The sequence below is a fragment of the Cicer arietinum genome, chromosome 5 (genome assembly GCF_000331145.2).
Source record: "Cicer arietinum cultivar CDC Frontier isolate Library 1 chromosome 5, Cicar.CDCFrontier_v2.0, whole genome shotgun sequence".
NCBI classification, from domain to species: domain Eukaryota; kingdom Viridiplantae; phylum Streptophyta; class Magnoliopsida; order Fabales; family Fabaceae; genus Cicer; species Cicer arietinum.
Window position 1 is genome coordinate 56044141 of NC_021164.2, and position 24219 is coordinate 56068359.

The 24219-nt window shown below is 28.9% G+C and overlaps 2 protein-coding genes across 2 annotated transcripts; one reads left to right on the forward strand and one right to left on the reverse strand.

The window, feature by feature from the left end:
* Window positions 1-5867: 5867 nt before the first annotated feature.
* LOC101491989 (ABC transporter G family member 31) lies at window positions 5868-18803 on the forward strand. The gene is made up of 23 exons (XM_073368166.1): window positions 5868-6316; window positions 6739-6859; window positions 7006-7094; window positions 7793-7877; window positions 8589-8745; window positions 9105-9181; window positions 9281-9425; window positions 10224-10525; window positions 10808-11089; window positions 11491-11807; window positions 12159-12319; window positions 13801-13904; window positions 14006-14162; window positions 14277-14470; window positions 14562-14894; window positions 15281-15571; window positions 15660-15743; window positions 16115-16248; window positions 16396-16623; window positions 16712-16883; window positions 16980-17067; window positions 17630-17796; window positions 18216-18803. The coding sequence occupies exons 1-23, from the start codon at window positions 5976-5978 to the stop codon at window positions 18495-18497; spliced, it is 4311 nt and encodes a 1436-aa protein (XP_073224267.1). The 5' UTR covers window positions 5868-5975; the 3' UTR covers window positions 18498-18803.
* Window positions 18804-20032: 1229 nt separating this feature from the next.
* Window positions 20033-21638, reverse strand: LOC101499383 (3-oxo-Delta(4,5)-steroid 5-beta-reductase). The gene has a single exon (XM_004500208.4). The coding sequence runs from the start codon at window positions 21238-21240 to the stop codon at window positions 20113-20115; it is 1128 nt and encodes a 375-aa protein (XP_004500265.1). The 5' UTR covers window positions 21241-21638; the 3' UTR covers window positions 20033-20112.
* Window positions 21639-24219: the final 2581 nt, after the last annotated feature.

Sequence of the window (24219 nt, forward strand, 5' to 3'; positions counted from 1 at the left end):
CAAATAGATTGTGTTAGATAGTATATTATAAACCCTCCAATTTTTATATAAAGAATCAATTTCGTAAATTAATTAATAAAGAAAAAAACGTTGTTAGCATGCATTTTATAATACCTCATTTCTTAAAATGAATCTCCTTCGTCCCTCCTAGACTAAATATGGATGGGATATAATATGAGCATCAAACCAACCAACCACCCAGGAAACCAGCACTGTTTTTTTTTACAAAACTTTCTATTTTGAATAATTAAATTCCTTAAACAATGAGAATTATGGCAAACTTGTTTTTTAGGTCCACTACACATTGCAGGCCGCTCCTTTTTTCTAAATTTGCAAGAAAAAATAATCTGAATGTTATTGGAACTATAAACAAGTATTTTCTTCTCCCATGTCTTATATTTAAAAAAAATCTCAATTAACATTTTTAAATTAGTCAATTTAAAGATATATTTTGATTAAAAAGAAACACCCAGATTAGTGAATCTAAAGAACATTATAAATGGGAGGTGAAGCAACTTTATAAATCACAGAAAGGGTGAGAAGTTGCATCAGCAAATTAAATTATAGCATTCTCATCGCCAAAATTACCCCTATATTCTAGAATCATAACCTATCTCAGAAAAATTCTTCAAAAATCTAAATTTGTCTATAACACTTTTTTAAACGAAAATTTTCCTACCCTACAAATCATTCGAAAAACTGAAATATAAAGTTTTTTTGAAATATAAATGTATTTAAGAAAATTCAATTTAAAGTATTTTTAGAACATAAATATTTTATGAAAAACTCAACTTCAATTTTTTTTGGAACATAAATATGTTTCGAATTCTTCTAAAATTAAATGTATTCAAAATAACTAAGGGCTTATTTGATTTATATCCCAAAATTTTTATTTTAGTATTTAAAATTTAAAAACTAAAAAACTTGTTTGAATTACTTGTTTTTAAAAACTATTTTGTAAAAATATTTTTAATATTATATATTTTAAAATTAAAAAAACAAAACAAATAAATGGTGTTTTACTTTTCATTTTTCATTTTTTTAACTCTAGTCAAAAACTGTTTTAAAAATTGGAGTAGTCAAATAGATTTTTTTAAAATTTTCTTTTTAAAAACAGTTTTCTGAAATTTATTTATAAAATAACTTTCAAAAATTAAAAAGTAAAACACAATCAAACAAACCCTAAAACTTTGAATTTTTTAGAATACATTTATGTTTCAAAAACTTAAATTTAAGTCGAATTTTTCAATACAAACTTTTCCTTGTGTGTTATAAAACAATTTGCTGTGTTCCAAAAAACTTTATTGAAATTTGCATGTTGTTCATTTTTTGTTTTTGTTTTTGAAAAAAATGGTGTTTGATAACAACGGTAAAATATATATTTTGAGTATAATGTGGTAAAATATATATTTTGAGTATAATGTGGGGTAGAGGTATAATTGAAGGGGTGTAGAATAAAATTTTCCATTCATTGTTGTTGTTAATTACTAGGATCTACCGGTGTCAAAATCAAAATGAGTCAAATCGCCATATTTTGATCTATTGCACCATTAAACATCTAAAATGAAGTGAGGTAAGGTAAACCAAAAGAGGTAAGTCGATTGAATTGAAATTCACACTATATCGCTTGACGGGTTAGTAGACCGATGGGTTGACTCGTCAATAATAAAAATATTAAAATAAAGGGTAAAGCATGCAACTCAACTTAAATGGTAGAATATAAAACCTCAACTTCCTTTGCATGAAACAAAGAGTTGACCCGACTCAACGCATTTTACCTCCTTTACTAGGAACACACCTACAAGTCGGATTTGGAACTGGATTGTAGATAGTCGACATAGACACGGTCTTTTGATTATTTGTTCAGATGTTAAACTTGGTATTTAAATGTACTTTTAGTCTCTCTATTTTTGTTGATTCAAAATCTTACCCCAAGTCACCTAGAAATTCCTCTAGAAGACTTCCAATATATAATTTCATCTCCAAGCTCGGCTGTAACCTCCACTACCAGGCTCATATAATTGTCTTCCTAACATTGGGCTTGCATGGTAGCTCTCGTTATTGAAGAATTACTCCAAGTCACGTAAAAATTCTCCTAAAAGATCAATGTATAATTTCATCTACAAGCTCGATCGTAACCTCCACTACCAGACTCCTACAATTATAATTCCCAACACTAGGCCAAAGAACCTCACATCTCTAAATTATACATGCAACATTGGGTATAAAACTCTCACATTTACCTTCCTCCTCTTATCATCATAAGCCACTCCGTATAAAAAAAGGGAGCATCATAGTTCAAGTAAGGCAAAATACATGATAAGGTCCTTTATATTTCACAAAAGTAACATTTTGGTCATTTATCTTTTTTGTAACATTAAATTATTTAAGTTTAACTCAATTTTCACTTAAATCCTTTAATTTTTATTTTATTTTTATGATTTAGTCATTTAAGTTATATTTTATTTACATCATAGTCTTTTAAGTTATATTAAATTAATAACGTAATCCATTAAATTTGACCATTTTTCGTGAATTACTATTAAAATCTAATTTAAACAGCAAAATGAGTTGACTATTCAAACTACTTTGTAAGTGAATGAAGTTAAAGATATTGATTATGTGAATCAACATTTATTACTGAGTTTTTAGAGATTCTACATGTGTCTAAATAGTTGTAGAAAAAAAAATCAAAAAATATAGATGATTTATAAGGTTTGGTGATTGTTTTTTAAATAATTAGTATGATCGACATATTATTGCGACATTTGATAGGCTTTTAATAATTAAATGCTTTCAATTGTACCAATCATTGTTAAAAGTGAGACACATGACTAACATACAAATATAATGTAAGTTAAAGGACTAAATCGAGAAAATATAAATTTATAGATTGTAAATAGTAATTGAGCTAAACTTAAAGAAATTAAGTGTTACAAAAAAAATATAAATAATCAAACTATTATTTTCGTGAAACATAATGACCTCGAGATGTATATCATATCACAATACAAATCATTTCACATGTATACAATAATCACAATAACATAGTCAATAACATATAATCCTAACATTCACCATAAGTCATTACATAATTGAATCATACTATCTAGAACAGTTCAATTAGATGACACACTTTGTCAAATATCATGCATTGTAACATCACAATAGTGCAATATTAAAACCACATGCCCCCTATAATTGTTTTTGAACTCATTTTATATCCATCAACTCAAGTGACATATTTAATTTGTTTATTTTTCTTAATAGGGCACACTAGTCTTGGTTAACCACATAAAAATGTGACATTTTTGTTCGTCTTATCCAAATTATATTCATGAACGGATCACATTAAACACGCCTTTACTTGGATATAGTCTATAAATAATAATTTGGACATAGTAGAGCTGCCTTTCGAAATCAGCATTGTAAAATCTATGGATGTGCTTCTACATTTGCAAATAAAAAATACGAGAGTTCAAAATAATGTTTATTTGACAGAAATGTGACTCAATTGATCAATATATTAGATAGCTTGTTAATGGAATAAGCTTGCATCTACATTGAAAGAGTCTATATGATGAAAGTGGGGTGTTATGAGGTGCCATAAATTTTTACATTCCTTAACATGCTCAAAAAGAAAGAAGAGATGCCACAAATTTTCTATACCCAACTATTGAAAGAGTAATCCATAATTAAGATTTAGAAAATTAATCATGACCTCAACAGTTTCTATAGATGTTAGCTGGCCCTAATTTTTTTTTTAGATACACTCTACATTTTCTTTATTTTTTTTCTTTATCAGAGATGAGTGGTTTTTTTGGGTCATTTTTGATCTGGAATTACTTCTTTTTTTCTCTTTTTTTTTTTTAAATCTAAATAGATGATTTTTACATATACAATATTTTCTTTAATGATTTCGTCGTATCAAATAAGCATTGTTTGATTTTTTTTTTAATCTTGTTGTGGTGTTTCTTTGATTTATATTGACAGATCAACTTCAATCAATTATTGATTTAACTAATGACTAGATCGTCAACGTTGCAAATCTGAATATGCCGGTAACTTTGATTTTGTCATATTATTTGTAGATATTGTACTGTTTTATACGTTTTATACTATTAACTTGGATGCTATGAATATGTTAAATTTGTATTTGTATATGATGTACTATGTCAATTTAAATGGATACTACCTTTTTTTTTTTGTAAAAGAAAAAGATTTGAAAATTAAACTATATAATTTTGTATCTGTTAATTATTTGTTTTTAAATTATTAAATAACAATTTAATTTGTTCTGTTAAATATACTATATTTTTTAAGTGCAAAAAGTATTGTAAAAAATATGATATAATTGACCCCAAAAAATTACAATCCCTCCTTTTCTTTATCTAAGTCACTTTAGCAAAAAGGAAGTTTGTCCCACTTAATATATTATTTTACAATATTATCGCAATATTAATATTATTTTATTTATTATATTATTAACTATTTATTACTCTGTATTTTTAATTCATGGACTTTCTTTTGATATTTCATATAAATTAAGAAGAATTATAAGTGAAAGAAATAGATTAGCAATTTTATTTATTAAAGAAGGGTGAATTAGGGATATTTTTTAGTACATAATCACTTCTCTAAATCGTTTTTTTATCTTATTTTATTTAAGGGTCAAAAAAGTTTTTGATACCTATATATATATATATATATATATATTTTATTTTTAATCCCTCCTTTTTTTTTCAAACCAGGAATATCTCTTAAATATTTTCTATTAACAATTTTAGTCCATACGTTTAAGTCTAACTCATGTGTATCAATATAATTAATACAATAATATTTAGAGCATTATAAGAATTCTCCTTATAAATTTTTAGAACTTTTTAACAAAATTATGAACTTTTAAGTGTTAAAAACTTTAAAAAAATCATATTTAATTCATCATATGTTAAAAAAAATTAATATTTTTGTGGGAGAAATTTATATGATGTTCCAAATATGCATGCAAAATATCATTTAAAAATTTAGATGATATATATGAATTGTTTTAAAAGTAGAGACCAAAATTATTGAAAGAAAATATTTGAGAAACCATTGTTTGAAGAAACTTTTTAGAGAGACTAAATACAAAATATGATATATTTATACGGATCAAAAACTTATTTAACCATTTATTTAAAAATGTGGTTTTCACATAAATTAGTTTTTTCCCTTATACTTTTATGTGGATTTGTCGCTTGGGTGCGACTTCTCTTCTCGTTGCATTGTTTGTTTGACATATTATCTTTGATCATCTACAAATTTTAATCAACGACTTCGTTGTCGTCAATATTACAAATTAAGAGACAACAATATTCCGAGCACTTACAATTTATCATATTTGTAGCAATTTTTCTGTTACGAGCTCGAGCTATTAACCTAAATGTTGTAAATTTGTTCATAAATTTATCTTTTTTTATTATAGCAATTTTAAATTTGTATCATATTGATGTATTCTATCGATTTAAACGATGAATAACGTTAATTTTTATTAAAAAAAAAACTTTATTAACAATTGAAGTATAATTCTTATCGTTATACATGTAAAGTAAAAAACAATAATTTCAAAGTGAAAATCACCACAATACTTTTTTTTTAGGAAGCAAGGGAGTATAATGTTTTAAAAAAATGAACACGACACTTTCAAAAACAAAAGAGAGGAAGGACATAAGAAAGACAACAATCTAGAATACAAGCTAATTTTGTCTTAGTTGACTCGGTCTTATCATATACATGGAACTTAATTATTTACTATATATAGTAATAAACTTAAACAAAAGCTCTTCACTTGGCATTTCAACTTTCAACATTTCAACCCTTCTTCTTTTGATTATGAAAGAGAAAGAATAAAAAGAACAAGTTTCTAGTTTTGTTATAATTATATGATATGATACCATTGTCCATTTAATTTAAATATTAAATTTGATAAAAAGAAAATGGCAGGGGTTGAATTCGACGTGATTTCAGATTCAGGGAGGGAACACTCATTTGCAAGAGCATCGAATGCAGAATGGGTGGAAGAAGACGAAGAAGAGCTTCACATGGCTGCTCTTCTAAGGTTGCCTACACAAAAACGTGTCAACTTAGCATTGATGAGGAAACCATCTTCAGAATTTCGTAGCTCATCAATTTCAAATACAGAGAAAAACAGATTGGAACAAATCGATGTCAGAAAGTTGAATCGAGTTCGTCGTGAATATCTTGTCAAGGAAGCTTTAGCTACCAATGAACAAGATAATTATAAGCTTCTTTCTGCCATCAAAGAACGTATCAAAAAGTAAATAATATTAATTAACTTAATACCCAAATATATATAACATCATTACACCATGAAGTTTTTTCAGTTTTATTTTCTTACCTTTCTATGTTGTCTTTACAATTATTTTGTGTTTTTGTGCATTTTGAGGTCATTGCTAAAATTAGCCAAAGGATGACACTTTACAATACTCATATTAATTTTACATTAGATTTTTTTCTTTTTTTTTCTGAATTAATTAGTATTGTATAAGAGTATAACATTGTACTCCACTCTAGTAACAAATACAAACTACAAGCTTTCAACATTGTCAAAATAACATAGTAAAATTTACAATTTTTTTACATTAATTAAGATGGTAGTGCATGTGATGGTCTTTTTATGAAAACTTTATATGATTTTGCAATAATTAAAAAAATTGTTTGTGTGGTTAAATGCAAAAGGGTAGGATTGGAGATGCCAAGCGTTGAAGTGAAATTCAGAGACTTGACAATTGGAGCTGATGTTCAAATTGGTACAAGAGCTCTACCAACTTTGATCAATTACACAAGAGACTCCATTGAGGTTCATATACCCTAGATTATAAGTACACTTAATTAAATAAAAGACTAAAAGAAAAATGGTAATGTGTGTGTTTAATCCATAATTGTTGTTAGTAGTTGCAATTGCAATACAAAGTGATTCTTATTCATGGTAGTGTTGGCATCCAGGGTTTGGCAACCAGTTTGGGGATAAGTCGACCTAAAAGACATTCTTTGACTATCCTCAATGATATCAATGGTGTTATTAAACCTGGAAGGTAATATTTTAATTTTCTCTATTTATTTTTAATTTTATTGATGACCCTCACTTTGTCATGGAAATATACTAATCTAACTCATGTGAAATATATAAACTTAATTGTTGTGTTATTTGAACATCTAAATTTAGACATTATATGTGATATCGTGTACTTAATTATATTTTTATCTCTCATGAATTTTGAAAGAAAAAAAGAAAAGAAAAGACTCTAAGATATATCTTATCTCTATATTTAATTATATCTAAATCTCAAACTACAACATGAGAAAGAGTAGGAGAAATTTTAAATTTAAATGTAATGATTTTCTTTAATTATTTTGTATGGATTTTGATTTATGTTCTCTATGATCTTATTTTCTTTGTTTCTATTCTTTTTATCATTAATTTTTTAGTTACATAGCATTACATTACCTTAAAAATAAATAAAAAACTAATTGTTGATAAATATTTTTTGTGGCCTAATACAATTATTTGACTATTTAACATAGAGAAGTGTTAATGATATAATCTCTAACACGCCTTTATTTTATTGATTGAAATTTAAATGGATTCTTCACTCAATTTTATTAAGTTCCATATAAGTTTGGGAGCATTCATATAAATGAAAATATATGTTAGAAAAATACGAGACTTCCATGTTTGATGTGGACACATGATTGGTATCCAAATTAACATAATGTGTTGTTTGTAGCGCAGGATGACATTGTTGTTAGGACCTCCAGGATCTGGTAAAACTACTTTACTTTTGGCTCTTGCTGGAAAACTCGAAAGTGACCTCAAGGTAACTAACTGCATATTCTACTTCTAAATACAATCATAAATAGTAAGCACAGTTAAAGAACTAATTGTTAACCATTATTTTTTAAATCTAGATTTAAATTTGTTATTAACCTTCCCAAATATATATTTTTTGTTTAATTTCACGGAACATGTTTTTTAATTAGTTTATGCAAATATACAACCTTTTATTTTTAGTTTTATTTCAGTCCTTGAAAAATTAATTAATAAGCCTAATTTCAGTTTGTGTGATGCTAAAACAAGATGTATAAATATCGTGATCACCTGATAAATGGACTAGAGTTTAGATGTCACTCTAAAGATCTTGATGTATTTCAAAAATATAAGTTAACTTATTTACGATTGACCGAAACAATTATTCTATCGATATCAATTTGTCACAATAAAAGAAAAATAAATACAACTAAAAATTATAACACTGACTAAATCATTATTTAAACTATAAAAACAAAAATAACAGTTAATGTATAATTCTAAAAAATGTCGTCAATAGTCGTTAAAAAAAATGTTAATCATCGTCGTTTAGTAAATTTTAAATACCAGTCCCACATGTATAATTAGAATTTAACTAAAAACAAAAAGAAAAAAGGTGATATATTTGCAAGATTAAAAGAACTAAAAAAATTTCGGCAGTGTTAACAAGGTTTCAATTCCAAAGTACTATAACACAGTTGTTTGTGTAATACTTATGCAGAAAATTGGTAGTATAACATACAACGCACATGAGCAAAATCAATTTTGTATTCAAAGGGCTTCCGCATACATTAGCCAAGTTGATAATCACACAGCTGAACTAACCGTCAGAGAAACTTTTGATTTTGCAAATAGATGTCAAGGTTCAGCTGTTCCAGGTACATATTTAATATTCATTTAAATATCATTTTAATTTTTTCAGAACAAATTATCATTTTTATTCTTGCAATTATAATATTATTGTTGTTGTTATTTTTAGTCTTTGACATTATACATAGTCCAATAAAATTATGTTTTATGGTCTAATAAACTGGCGTCATGGAAAAGCAATAATTTTTGAATTTGCAGAAAGTGAAACAAAAAAAAAAACTACAAAAAATGCATGAGAAAAAATCATATTTACACCTTAATATTTATTTACTAAACCTTTAATAATATGCATTGCCTTTAACTATGTACATTTTCATTTTGAATTAAAAATTACTTAATTTCTTGGTCTAACTAATTTCATAATCAGAGTTATTGAAAACTCTGGAAAGCTTAGAAAAGGAAAAGAATGTGCTGCCAAGTCCAGAAATTGATGCATTTATGAAGGTTGGTTTCAAATGTATGAAAATAATAATGCATGCATTGAAGATCATGGTTGTTTTAAACCCTAAAGCTTGTGTTTGAAATTGAAATTTTACTCCACAGGCTGTGTCTGTTGGTGGAAAAAAGCACAATGTGATGACAGATTATATATTGAAAGTGCTTGGTCTTGATGTATGTTCTGATACTGTTGTTGGTAGTGATATGATAAGGGGGATATCTGGTGGTCAAAAGAAGAGAGTAACTACAGGTGATCTCTCTCTCCCTTCTCTAGGATTTTAGTTGTTGCAATTTTTCTTTGACATTAGGCTCTAGTTGTTGTTGTTCTATGCTTATTTTAATAAATTCCTATATAGAAAATTATTTACAGTAGAGTTTACCCTCATTGCTTCTTTGTTTATAAAAGTAATTTATACACAAGTTTTTATTATATGATAATGTTGGGTATAGTTCATAGTTAGTGATAAGCGGACACGTTGCTTGAGCATGCTGCGACTGGGGGTGAAGATCCCTGCGGTACGGTTTAGGGGTCATTTTGTAAACTGGATTGTGGTATTTAAATACCGAGTTGTGCACCGTAAATCTTAAGCTTGAATCATAATAGAAAGGTACCGTAGTTGCTTAGGCACAATTGGTCGAACTTCGTGATCAAATTTCATGTCTGATGTGTAAGCATTTAATCAAAGTGTTTATATAAACACCACTTGATTTAACTGGATTGTCTATTTAATGTTGCATGCAAAAGAGGATCCAAGTTCAATCCCTCTAATTTTTGTTTTCTCTCTTTTTAAAAAAAATCTAAGTTGATTTGTTCCTAATTATGATGTGAAATGTATCTTTAGTAGAACTTAAAGGATATTATTGCACATGTAATTGTTTTGTTTTGGATATCAGGATCAAGAACACCAAATCAACATAGAACAATTGAGAAACTTAGATAGTTCATACATTAGTTTTTAGCAAATTTTTAGTGATTAAGACAAAGATTTTAGTTGAATAGTTATAGCAACTAATGACATGCTTTTGCATTTAATTTATTTTTTTCCAGGAGAAATGATTGTTGGACCAAGAAAAGCTCTGTTTATGGATGAAATATCAACTGGACTTGATAGCTCTACAACATTTCAAATTGTTAAATGCATAGGAAATTTTGTTCATCAGATGGAAGCTACTGTACTAATGGCTCTTCTTCAACCTGCACCAGAGACATTTGAACTCTTTGATGATCTAGTGCTTTTGTCAGATGGACATATAGTTTATCAAGGTCCTAGAGAACATGTGGTAGAGTTTTTTGAGTCATTAGGTTTCAAACTTCCACCGCGCAAGGGAGTTGCAGATTTTCTTCAAGAGGTATTTCTAGATTCTTTTTTTCTTTGATGGTCATTGTTAAATTGATTTATGAAGCAATGATACAGACACGAACACTAAATATGACATTAACACTAAAACATGGACAAAACAATAATTTGATAAAATAGAAGTGATTGAAGGGAACAATATGTGTTGTTGTCATACCAGTGTCAGATACCAACGTGTATTAGACACTGGACAAACCTTCAATTTGATGTGTCAGTGCTGCATAGCAAATGATTTTTGAAGTTACTTTCTTAACTTGGTATTTTCATATACCAGGTAACATCTAAAAAAGATCAAGCACAATACTGGGCTGTTTCTTCAAAGCCATATAAATTTATTCCAGTACCAGAGATTGCAGAAGCCTTTAAAAAATCCATATTTGGAAAGTCTACTGAAGCAATGTATACTGCTTCATATGATAAATCAAAAAGTCATCCTTCAGCTTTGCCCAAAACAAGTTTCTCAGTCTCAAATTGGAATCTTTTTAAGGCTTGTTTGTCGCGAGAATGGACCTTGCTCAACAGGAATAGATTTCTCTACGTTTTTAGGACAGTCCAGGTACATATTTGATTAGTCAATGATTCACTTACACTTGCTTATGTAAATAGTATTCAATTCTTAATGTTTACACAAGTAGAATTCATGATAAGTTTTAAAAGTTCCTTTAATCTTTTACAATTTACAAATAATTTTTCAAAATAATGTCAATTGTAGAATACCTCCAAAAATTTCCTTCCAATCAATTCAACATAAAAAACTTACAAAAATGATGATGAGAAGTATAGAGTTTCAACTTCAAAGTACCAAGTAGGAAATGGTCATAAGTATATATATTATTGACACCATTTCCACATAACACTTGTCAATATATAAGTGTGAGCTTTGTTTATATTTTCAATAACTATTTGAGGATCTCTACCAATAATTTGATATTTGACAAATTTCACTTGTTGTTAAAGGTTGCATTTGTTGGATTTGTCGCAAGCACAATGTTCCTACAACTAAAATCTCATCCTAAGAATGAAGTTTATGGCAATCTCTACCAATCTTCACTTTTTTATGCACTGGTGCACATGTTGTTTAATGGGACTTCTGAATTGACTCTTTTGATATTTCGGCTCCCTGTGTTCTATAAACAAAGAGGCAATTTATTCTATCCTACATGGGCATGGACATTGTCCTCTTGGATTCTTCAAGTACCTTATTCCATTATTGAAGCTGTTGTGTGGACTTGTGTTGTATACTACACTATTGGATTTGCTCCTGCAGTTGGGAGGTATTTTACTTTGCATTCATAATTTTTTATGATTTTATTTTCTTTATTCTTTTAAAACAGTTGGATACGACTCATAATTAGTGATAAGTGGGAAAATTTAGTGGGGTAATGTTGTAATCTGAACTGTAGTATTTAAATATAAGTTGTACACTATAAACCCTAAGCCTGAAATTAATTGAAAGAAACTGCATTCGCTCTGTAGTCGAATGTATAGACACATTTGGCCGAACTTCGTGATTAAATATTGTGTTCTTTCTTTTGCGTTTTTTGTATCTTTAAACTCTTTTGAATTAGGATTTCTGTTTCAACAAAAATCTTACACATACTCTTTGAACTACGATTAAATTTCAGGTTTTTCCGCTACATGCTTCTGTTGTTTATGGTACACCAAATGGCATTAAGTCTTTTCCGGTTAATGGCTTCTCTTGGACGCGATATGATCATTGCTAATACAGGCGGATCAGGTGTACTGATGATTTTATTCTTGTTGGGAGGATTTATTGTCCCAAAAGGTAGGCTGCGCCAAAAAACTATGTGACAAAAGGAAGGCATATACATTTGCTATGCCGTTGGTTGGTGATTTTGGTTGCATTTTTCAGGTATGATTAAGCCATGGTGGCTTTGGGGTTACTGGTTATCGCCTCTTAATTACGGACAAAGAGCTGTTTCAGTCAATGAATTTACTGCCACAAGATGGATGGGGGTACTTCATGCATGCTTATTAAATTTCAGTTTTCTATATTTTAATTTTTACATATAGTTTTTATAGAAGATTTATGAAATTATGGAAACTGTTTATTTTAGACTTCAGCTTTAGGGAACGACCCAGTTGGTCACAATATACTCAAGTCATTCAATTTACCAACTGAAGATTACTGGTATTGGCTTAGTTTGGGAGTTTTAACACTCTACACATTGTTTTTCAACTTATTGACAACTTTGGCACTGACCTATCTGAATCGTAAGTTTAGTGCAATTTTTCATCCATCCAAGTTCTTGTAGTATATGTAATAATTGGTATCCATGAATGATCACTTTCTCCAATCTTTATGCTCTCTATCTTTGCATGCCACAGCACTCAAAAAACCAAGAGCAGTTACTAACAATGAAGATGAAGATTCACAAAAGAGTTATGATAACGTTGACAATGAATCAACAAAAAGTTCCAAATCTACTGGTGGAGAGAGCAAAAACAAGGGAATGATTCTTCCTTTTCAACCATTGACAATGACATTCCACAATGTCAATTATTATGTTGATATGCCAAAGGTGAATGGAATGTTTTTGAAAGATGAAATACAAGAAAGTAGGAAGAGTTGAATGATCCATTATTTGTTTCTAAATGAACTTGTTTTTCCAGGCGATAAGAAAACAAGGTGTAACAGAAACTAAGTTGAAGCTTTTAGCAAATGTGAGTGGTGTTTTTGCACCTGGTGTACTTACAGCATTAATGGGATCAAGTGGAGCTGGGAAAACCACTTTAATGGATGTGCTTGCAGGAAGGAAAACAGGAGGATATATTGAGGGTGATATTAAAATATCTGGTTACCCAAAAGTGCAACACACATTTGCAAGAATAGCAGGATATGTTGAACAAAATGACATACATTCTCCTCAAATGACAGTTGAGGAGTCCTTGTGGTTTTCTGCATCATTAAGGCTTCAAAAGGAAGTTAGCAAAGAAAAAAAGCAAGTGAGTTCCTATCAGAGATATATTATCTTATGCCCAATTATATTCAATAACAATTCATTGGTCTGTGAGGTATCATTTAATGTGACCTTAAATATTATAAGGGCGAAAAATGTAATTTTAGACTTTTTGGACGCGATATGATCATTGCTAATACAGGCGGATCAGGTGTACTGATGATTTTATTCTTGTTGGGAGGATTTATTGTCCCAAAAGGTAGGCTGCGCCAAAAAACTATGTGACAAAAGGAAGGCATATACATTTGCTATGCCGTTGGTTGGTGATTTTGGTTGCATTTTTCAGGTATGATTAAGCCATGGTGGCTTTGGGGTTACTGGTTATCGCCTCTTAATTACGGACAAAGAGCTATTTCAGTCAACGAATTTACTGCCACAAGATGGATGGGGGTACTTCATGCAAGCTTATTAAATTTCAGTTTTCTATATTTTAATTTTTACATATAGTTTTTATAGAAGATTTATGAAATTATGGAAACTGTTTATTTTAGACTTCAGCTTTAGGGAACGACCCAGTTGGTCACAATATACTCAAGTCATTCAATTTACCAACTGAAGATTACTGGTATTGGCTTAGTTTGGGAGTTTTAACACTCTACACATTGTTTTTCAACTTATTGACAACTTTGGCACTGACCTATCTGAATCGTAAGTTTAGTGCAATTTTTCATCCATCCAAGTTCTTGTAGTATATGTAATAATTGGTATCCATGAATGATCACTTTCTCCAATCTTTATGCTCTCTATCTTTGCATGCCACAGCACTCAAAAAACCAAGAGCAGTTACTAACAATGAAGATGAAGATTCACAAAAGAGTTATGATAACGTTGACAATGAATCAACAAAAAGTTCCAAATCTACTGGTGGAGAGAGCAAAAACAAGGGAATGATTCTTCCTTTTCAACCATTGACAATGACATTCCACAATGTCAATTATTATGTTGATATGCCAAAGGTGAATGGAATGTTTTTGAAAGATGAAATACAAGAAAGTAGGAAGAGTTGAATGATCCATTATTTGTTTCTAAATGAACTTGTTTTTCCAGGCGATAAGAAAACAAGGTGTAACAGAAACTAAGTTGAAGCTTTTAGCAAATGTGAGTGGTGTTTTTGCACCTGGTGTACTTACAGCATTAATGGGATCAAGTGGAGCTGGGAAAACCACTTTAATGGATGTGCTTGCAGGAAGGAAAACAGGAGGATATATTGAGGGTGATATTAAAATATCTGGTTACCCAAAAGTGCAACACACATTTGCAAGAATAGCAGGATATGTTGAACAAAATGACATACATTCTCCTCAAATGACAGTTGAGGAGTCCTTGTGGTTTTCTGCATCATTAAGGCTTCAAAAGGAAGTTAGCAAAGAAAAAAAGCAAGTGAGTTCCTATCAGAGATATATTATCTTATGCCCAATTATATTCAATAACAATTCATTGGTCTGTGAGGTATCATTTAATGTGACCTTAAATATTATAAGGGCGAAAAATGTAATTTTAGACTTTCCTTCTATTAGAATCCCTCTTCTCCCATGGTCGAACCAAACATATAACATTTTGAAATTCCTCCCCTCTCCTCCCTTCCCCTTCCATCCATTGAAATCCCGCATCTCCCCTTTGTTGAAACGAACGAACACTCAGTGAAAAAAGAGTTCAAATCTCCTCGGAGACAGTTGTAGTCTCACTTTAATTAATAATAGTTTCCCCTTTCCCCATATATTTTTAAAAATAAATAACAGTTCACTGACATAGTAGTTGTTTTGTAGGAATTTGTTGACCAGGTAATGAAACTAGTAGAACTTGACAGCTTAAGAAATGCTATAGTTGGAATGTCTGGCATTTCTGGCTTATCAACAGAGCAGAGAAAGAGATTGACAATTGCAGTGGAACTTGTAGCAAACCCTTCCATAATTTTCATGGACGAACCTACATCTGGACTTGATGCACGTGCAGCTGCCATTGTTATGAGAACTGTTCGCAATACAGTTGATACCGGAAGAACAGTGGTTTGTACCATACATCAGCCAAGTATTGATATATTTGAATCATTTGATGAGGTTGGTTGTTCAAGTACTGAACTGTTTTCCAACCAATTTTAACATTGTTATAATTGATAATTAAGTAGCTTTGATTCTTTGTTTGCAGTTACTTCTTATGAAACGTGGAGGACGAGTTATATATGGCGGGAAGATCGGTAACCAGTCGAATGTGATGATAAAATATTTTCAGGTGACAATTCCTTTCAGTTACTTCTTGTATGGTTTTCTTCATTCCCATGTCCTAGTTGTGTAAGAGTCACAATATTAAGGTAGAAATGATATTCATGGAATTTTAGCCATGGACTTGTGAATTAATTTGAAAGCTATTGTCTAAACTAATACATGATTTTAATTCAAATAATACTAATTCACATGTGTTCCTTATATGATCATCCTTGACCTTACTTGCGTATCCTTGCTTGACCATATTTAGCATCTCATGTTACCTAACTAGTATTATAGCCTAAGCAATTCTTTTACCAAGGAAAATTATTTTTGTGTGTATCTTGTTGAGTTGATAATATTTGATAGTTTTAAACTTTTTTCATATTTATTTTACAGAGTATCAATGGAATCTCTCCAATTCCAAGTGGCTACAATCCAGCTACATGGATGCTTGAGGTTACCACACCTGCTATTGAACAGAAAAGTGGTGTAGACTTTGCAGATGTTTACGAAAAATCTGATCAATTCAAGTAACCTTATATATTTTCATGTGTCCTAATAACAATAAAATAATATCTTATTTAAGATACATAAAAACCATCATGTTGCAACCTTATGTGCATAAAGAAAAGTTTTTCATATGAGAGTAATGGCTATATCACATAATTTTATCTCAGGGAGGTGGAAGCTTCTATTAAGAAATATGAACAACCTCCTTCTGGCTCAAAACCATTGAAGTTTGACACGTTATATTCACAAAGTAGATGGTCACAGTTTATCAAGTGTTTATGGAAGCAAAATATTTTGTACTGGAGAAATCCATCATACAATGCAATAAGGATATTGTTTACAGTGGCATCTGCTTTGTTATTAGGTTCGATATTTTGGCAGATTGGTTCGACAAGGTATGCATCCTTTATTATCCTATTTGTTATAAGAAAAACGCCAAAATTAGTTATAATATTTAATAACCATGTCACTAATATTTTACAGGGAAACAACTCAACAAGTGTTGGTAATTATGGGTGCATTTTTTGCTTCGTTATTGTTCCTTGGAGTGAAAAATGGAACTTCTGTACAACCAGTTGTTTCAGTTGAAAGGACAGTGTTTTATAGAGAGAAAGCAGCTGGAATGTATTCTTCAATTGCTTATGCAGCAGCTCAGGTATGTAGTTGGTGTTGTCAAAGTATTGAAAAATGATTTTGAAGATTAAATCTCATGTGCATATTGTATATCATAATTATCTAATATGATTAACAGGGGCTAGTGGAAATCCCATACCAAGTTGTTCAGACAATAGTATTTGGTGTAATTACATATTCCATGATGGGTTTGGAATGGAATTTAGGTAAGATCTCAATTTTTGTTGTTGAAATGTAATTACATATTCCTAAAGTTTACATCTTGAAAATGAGCACTTTTTATCGTTTTAATTGAATCAACCATATCTCATATAGTTCAAATAGATAGATAGTGGAGAAGATGTTATGTATGGTGTGAATTGTCAAGTTAGTCCTTAAAATTATAGGTGTTAAACAATTTGATTATGAAATTAGTCAAATTTTTAAAATGATCCATGAATTGAAAATCTTAAATCACATCAGTCATCTTGGATCAGTCAATTTAGTCTCTAAAATTATCACCTAGAACTAACATGATTGAGCATGTTCAAGTTACGGGATCATAAAATTTCAAGAACTAAGTTGAATAATCCCTACCATTTCAAGGATTAAATTGGTGTTTCACACAAAATTCGAACAAAATTGGCATTTCACAAGGAATGAAATCTACACTCTCATGGCCTAAAATTAAGAAATTTATACCATGAATTTTTTCTCTCACAAAATATCTCAAAATTTTTCCTAAGATAAACACTAATGCAATACATTTTTTCTTCCTCTCTAATGCAGGAAAGTTTTTGCTATTTCTTGTGTTCATGTTCCTGACATTCACCTATTTCACCTTTTATGGTATGATGGCTGTTGGTCTTACACCTACCCAACACCTTGCAGCTGTTACTTCTTCTGCATTTTACTCTCTATGGAATCTTGTTGCAGGTTTTATTATTCCAAAAGCGGTGAGTAAATTATATATACCAAGAGGATTGATCAAGCTACACCGTGTAATAACTTTTTACTCATACAGATTTTACAAACTTACAGTTGAATTAAAAATTTATATCATACATATTATCTCTATAAATTTTTATAAAATTCCCAAGTCATTTGATGTGTAATTGAAGTGCGTCAATATTAATGTCTTAAATGCTCTTATATTAAATAATGTTAATCTTTATGTATCTCAATGACACATCAAATGATTTCTAATTTTCGTAAAAACCTACACAAGTGGGTGATTTACATAATATATACTTTCAATTCAATGGTCTGTTTTGTAAAATATGTATCCAGTAAAAAGTTATTGAACTATTCTATATATATATGAACTTTTTGTTTTGTTTTTTGGCCTTATACAATGTGTCTTACAATGTTTCAGTATATTCCTGGATATTGGCTTTGGTTCCATTATCTCTGCCCAATTACTTGGACACTGCGTGGTATTATAACATCTCAATTTGGTGATGTGCAAGATATAATTGTGGGACCAGGATTTAAGGGCACTGTAAAAGAGTATATATCTCTTACACTTGGATTTGATGATACAATTAATGGAGTTTCAGGAGTATTGATGTCAGCAATTGTGCTTGTTTGCTTCTGCATATTCTTCTTTGGTTCCTTTGCTATATCAGTTAAAGTGTTGAACTTCCAAAGCAGGTGATTGAAGAATGTAGTTATAGATAGATAAATAGATAAATAAATAAGAAGAGAATCTACTAAGAAATGAAATTTGTACATAAAAGTTAATATGTTTGAAATTTAAGTACTCATGTGAAGGTAATAAATAGTTTGAAATACATTTCATGTTAGGTGAGTTCTAATGATTTGGAAAGTCAAGTTGTAATCAATTGAATGATACATAGCATATATCTGCCCAATAGTGTTGGGGGGGTAAGAAAATGTATTTTTTTCTTCTTTCTGATTGAATATCATGTGAGATGTTAAAATATTTAATAATTAATATTTAGTTATGAGTGTCAAAATTATTTGTTTAATTTATAACAAATGAGTTTAAAATAAATTTATTTTTAAGTAGATTTTTGTCAAAATCAATTTTAGAAATATAAATTTAAAAGCATTTTTTGTTTAATCTATAACAAACGTAACCTTTATAGTTCATCAAGAGATTATTAAATTCAAAGTACTTTTGATCAATTCAATATATTACTTAAAATTCATTAATAATTTGAGTTTAATTATTTAATTTTCGTATAAAATAACTTGTTGAGACACATAAATATTCATCCATTTTTGTAAAAAAATATATATATATTTTTCCAACAAGCCCATGTGTTGAGTTAAGTGGGGGAATGGTAGACGATAAGGAAATTAAAGGGGCTGAAATATTGGGAAAGAATTAAACATTTTAATTTTTTAGTGGCATTGACCTCAAATTAAAAACCTTTCATTTTTATATTTGTTCAGTTAAAAAGACAAAAAACCACTACGTGTATGCAATCAAATAAAAAAAAATCTATCTATATAGTATACACCTATAAATAGATGGTATATAATTCACTTATATAATTTATTTTAAAGTTATGTTAACAAGTGTCTTGTCTTAATGTTAAAGAAATAAAAAATAATTTAATAATTGGAAATTTAATTTTTTATAATATCAAATATTAAAACACAAGTTTCAAAAATTTATAGCTATATTTAAGGTCTTAACAAGTTCTCTTATTAGCTTTTCCTTTATTTTATATTATATTCATAGGATAAAGTTGAAAGAAGGGAGAAAGAAAAGAATTTGTGGAAATTGATTGAAGCTAAAAACCAAAGAATTAAGGGCCACCTAAACACTATTTTTTGCAAATGCATGAAAAAGACAAAGCCACGCCAAGTGGCAATAAATAAGTAACACACAAGGGGACATTAATGTGCAAAAGAAGTAATATACATCATTAAATAAGATCATTCCATCTGTATATAAACTAGTAAACTAAGCAACAACAAAGACAAGGTTTAACAAGCACATGCAAAGAGCACGTTGCCACGAATTTGTTAAAAGAAAACCCCATTTTGTGGTGCTCCATAAATTTATGTCACCAAACACTTCTATATGAAGTTAAAGATGAAGCAACCAACTACACGTTAGTATAAATGGTTGAAATACAGTGTTTTGAGTATTATAAGCTCTAAAGTATTGAGTTCGATTCTTATTTATATATAAATGATTGAAATGCAGTGTTTGAGTGTTATAAACTTTAAGGTATCGAGTTCGATTCTTATTTATAAAAAAGTTGTAGGAAGAAGATTTTAGAGAATCAAATACTCTAAGGAATCAACTTCTCATCTCTCATGCAATCAATCCAATACAATATTGAATTCAATGTCTTATACCTAGCACCAAAACCAACCTCATCAATTTTATCTCTACTCCCCATGAGTTTGAAAGGAAACCTAAACAAGGCATCTAAAAATTCCCAATTAGCTAAATTTTCAATTTTTGTTGGAACCAAACCATTTTCCTCCACAATCTCTTTCCAAACTTGTTGCTTCTCAAACATAGCTTTTGAGTACAAAAAATTCCCAACAAACATCTCTTGAGGAACTTGAACCCCAAGTTTTTTCCCAACAATTGGCCAAATCTCTTTCCAAGTGAAACTTGGGCCATTAATTGAATTAAAAGCTTGTCCACTTGTGGAAACTAGAGCACTTTCTGTGGAAGCCCAAATATGTTGATCGGCTACAAGCCTAGCATCTGACCCATCAATGTAAGCCTCTTCCCAACACTTTTTTGTTCCTCCAAACACAAAAGGAAGCTTCAAATGTTTACAAATAGACCCATAAACACATAAACTACCCATAAAGTTGTAAAATGATCTAATAGAACTTCCCAATAATAAACCAGGCCTATGCACTGACCAAGAAACTTTACCATTCAATTTCTCCATTAGCAAATCCTCTAATGCATAGTAGAAATTAAGGGCTCTACTAATTCTTGGAAACTCTTCATGGTAATAGTAATGTTTCTTTTGTTCATCAAAAGGGGCTTGAAGTGATACATAGTGTTTGGTCCCTGTTTGAAGGGAAACATGCTTTAGATTCTTGGATGTTGAGAGAATAGAATCCAAAGCATTGGACATCATGGTTTTGTTTTGGTCATAACTTTCTTGTGTTTCTAATGGAAATTGGCTAGCCCATGTGACCCAAAACAAATGGGTCACATCTTGTAAGCAAGATAACTTTTTTTGGGTCTCAAAAGGGTTAAGCAAATCACAAGAAATGAAATTGAAATTTGGGCTCAAAAGGGTGTGTGTTGGTATCTCTTGATTTTTTCTAGCTACACCATAAACTTTCCAACAAGATTGTAGAATTAGCCTCTTAGCTAGCTCTCTACCAACAAGTCCAGTGACCCCAAAAATTATGGCAACATTATTTTTCTCCTTTGTAGATGCCATTTCTATATGACTTTCCTAACTTCTAAAATGTACCATTTTTATAGGGATGAATAAATGAATGAATATGGGGCCAAGTTGGGGTTACAATAATAATGTGGACTTTTTTTTGCTCTCCTAAAACTTTGACTATTAATGCTCTTCTTTTGAGGAGTGTTTCTGGGCTGGCATAGTTATGTAAGCATGAAACTTGGTTTAAGTTGAAAATTCCAAGGAGGATAGATGCTAGTTGTTTCAAAATAAGAGACATGAGTGTGTTATTTTATTGAGTTATTCAAAGATGGTTACAAATATGTACTTTATATGATTGAATAAATATAACCAAAAGCCACTTTGTTATTGGAGATAAGTAGAGACAAAAAGGAGTTTTTTGAGTTCTAAACTCAGCCGGCAGATTGTTCCCATGGTCGTTGCAATGCTGGCGCTGCGGTTACAACTAATTTACAACCAATGTATTCTATTCGATCTTAAATATAAACAAAAGTGAGTTATTGAAAATGAATATAATTATTTTAATAATTTAAAATTTAAATCAAATATATTAATTTTTTTTAATTTATTTCTGCAAAGTATATTTATATGCATGCGTTATTTTTAAGTTCATTGTGTATCTTAAGAGTGAAGTCAACTTCTTTCTAAACACAATTACTTAAAATAATGTGGATATACATTACTTTATTGGTAAAAATTGTCATTGTTTGTATGATTTAATAAGCTCATCCCTCGTTTTCCACATTATAATTGTATATAATATCATTTTTTTATACAAAATAAGCTATATTTAGAGTTAAATGTACTTTACCTCTTAATGTAAAGGTTTAATTGCATTTTTACTTTAATTTATAAAATGAGGCAAATTTTGATGTTATCAATTATAAGAGGGGTAAGTTGTAATTGTAGGGGGGAAATTAGGTACATTTTTTGTGTGTTTTTAGTGTGGTACTTAACATAAAATATTCATAATTATCTATGATTTTCTCATATATATATATATATATATATATGGCTTAATTGCAGTTTTGATCCTCTTATTTTAGCTTAATCGTAAAAGTAATCCTCTAATTTTATTTCTCTCCAATTTTGGTCCCATAAACTGATTTTTGGTCCAAATTTTGATGAAATTTCATTTTTTTTTCAAGTCACACCACATCATTTATAATCATAGATTTCATGTACAATTGTTGCACCACAAGATCTTGAGACATGATGTGACTTAAATAAACGCAAAAACAATGAAACTTCATCAAATTTAGGTCCAAAATTCTGTTTTGGGACCAAAACTGGGAAGAAATATAAAATAAGAGGACTACTTTTGCGATTCAACTAAAATATAGGAACCAAACATGCAATTAAATCTATATATATATATGTATGTAATTTCAAAATTTATTTTAACCGATAAATGTGTATTTTAAATTAACAACCATATCAAAATCACTTGTACCTAATTTTTGTCCGTTAAAATAGTTTTAAAAAGACATTATATATCAGATTTGATCACCTATAAACAATGTTAATTCAAGGTTCATCCCATTAAGCCGATCAATTCAATTGAATTTTTAAAATATTTATTTAAGAGGCATCTACCGTGGATATAAACAATGTTTTTCTTCGAAAAAAAAAAAAGAATGAGGTTAGGTATAAACAACTTTACACTTAAAGTTAAAAGAATGATTAATTTTGTCATCTTTTCACACAACTGCAATTAACTATTAATATAGAAAAAAAAAATAACTATGAAAATATTAGTATTGTCTTTTTTATTTTTACCTATAGTCAAATTTTAAGAATATAAATGTCATTAAATATAAGATAAAAAATCATAACTACAAACAAAAAATAATAACTAACATATAATGTAAGAAAAATATTATTATCTTATAAAAAAATAACTACAAAAAAAAAAATCAACATTTTAAGAGAAAAGTTTTCTTTTTGACAAAAAAAGGAGTGATATTTTTTTTTTAAGAAAAAAAGTTTTTAGAAGTTAAAAATTAAGGAGATTAAGTGATTTTTAGAAGTGAGGAACTAAAAACTGACTATTTCTTTTTAAAAAAACTACAAAAGTTATTTGTAAAAAAAGCTATGCTGCAACAAATATTTGTTATTGATAAATTTCACAAAATGTAAGATAAATATTGTATAATTATTGTATAAAATAATACTTGACAAATATTTTTTAATTAAATAAATATAAAAAATCACATGACAATTATTTGTCACTGATACATAAAAAACAAAGAATCAATTTTAAAATAACCCATAATAAATTTTTATAAATTATTGGACAAATATAAAAAATTGTTAGACAAATATTTTCGTTGTTACATACAAAAACACAAAATAAATAATTATCATTGATAAAAATATAACATGAATAGAATAAATATTTATCATTGATGTATAAAATAATATTTTTTATTTAAAAGTTAAATAAAATATTTATAGAATACAAAAGCGTGCAAGTTTATTTTTCTAGTTAATATCATACAACTAATAAATTAATAAAGAGTTTAATTGTTTTACAGGTCACTATAAAAAAATTTATACTATAAATACATTATAATTATTCATATGAATGATTTTGAAGATAATTTTAATAAAAATTAAATATTTTTAACGATTGTGATTAAAATTATTTACTTTTAAAAATATGTAAATAAAATCCAACAATGAAATAGGATTAGATTTTTTTAATAAAAAATAGGATTAAATATTTTGATGTTGTGTTAAATAGATTTGTATAGGTGTTCGGAGAATCTATATATAATCTATATAATATAAAAAAAATTGATTTTCTATAAACTATCGAATTGTTCATTACTTGTATTGGTGTTGCCTATTCGTTCGGTTTCTAACCAAAACAATTCAATCCCAATTATCATAAGAAACTTTTTGATTTACCCATATCAATTTAATTGTTATTTACCATTGTATAATAATAAAACATTTGTTTATGAAAAAAAAAGTTCAACAAGAGTT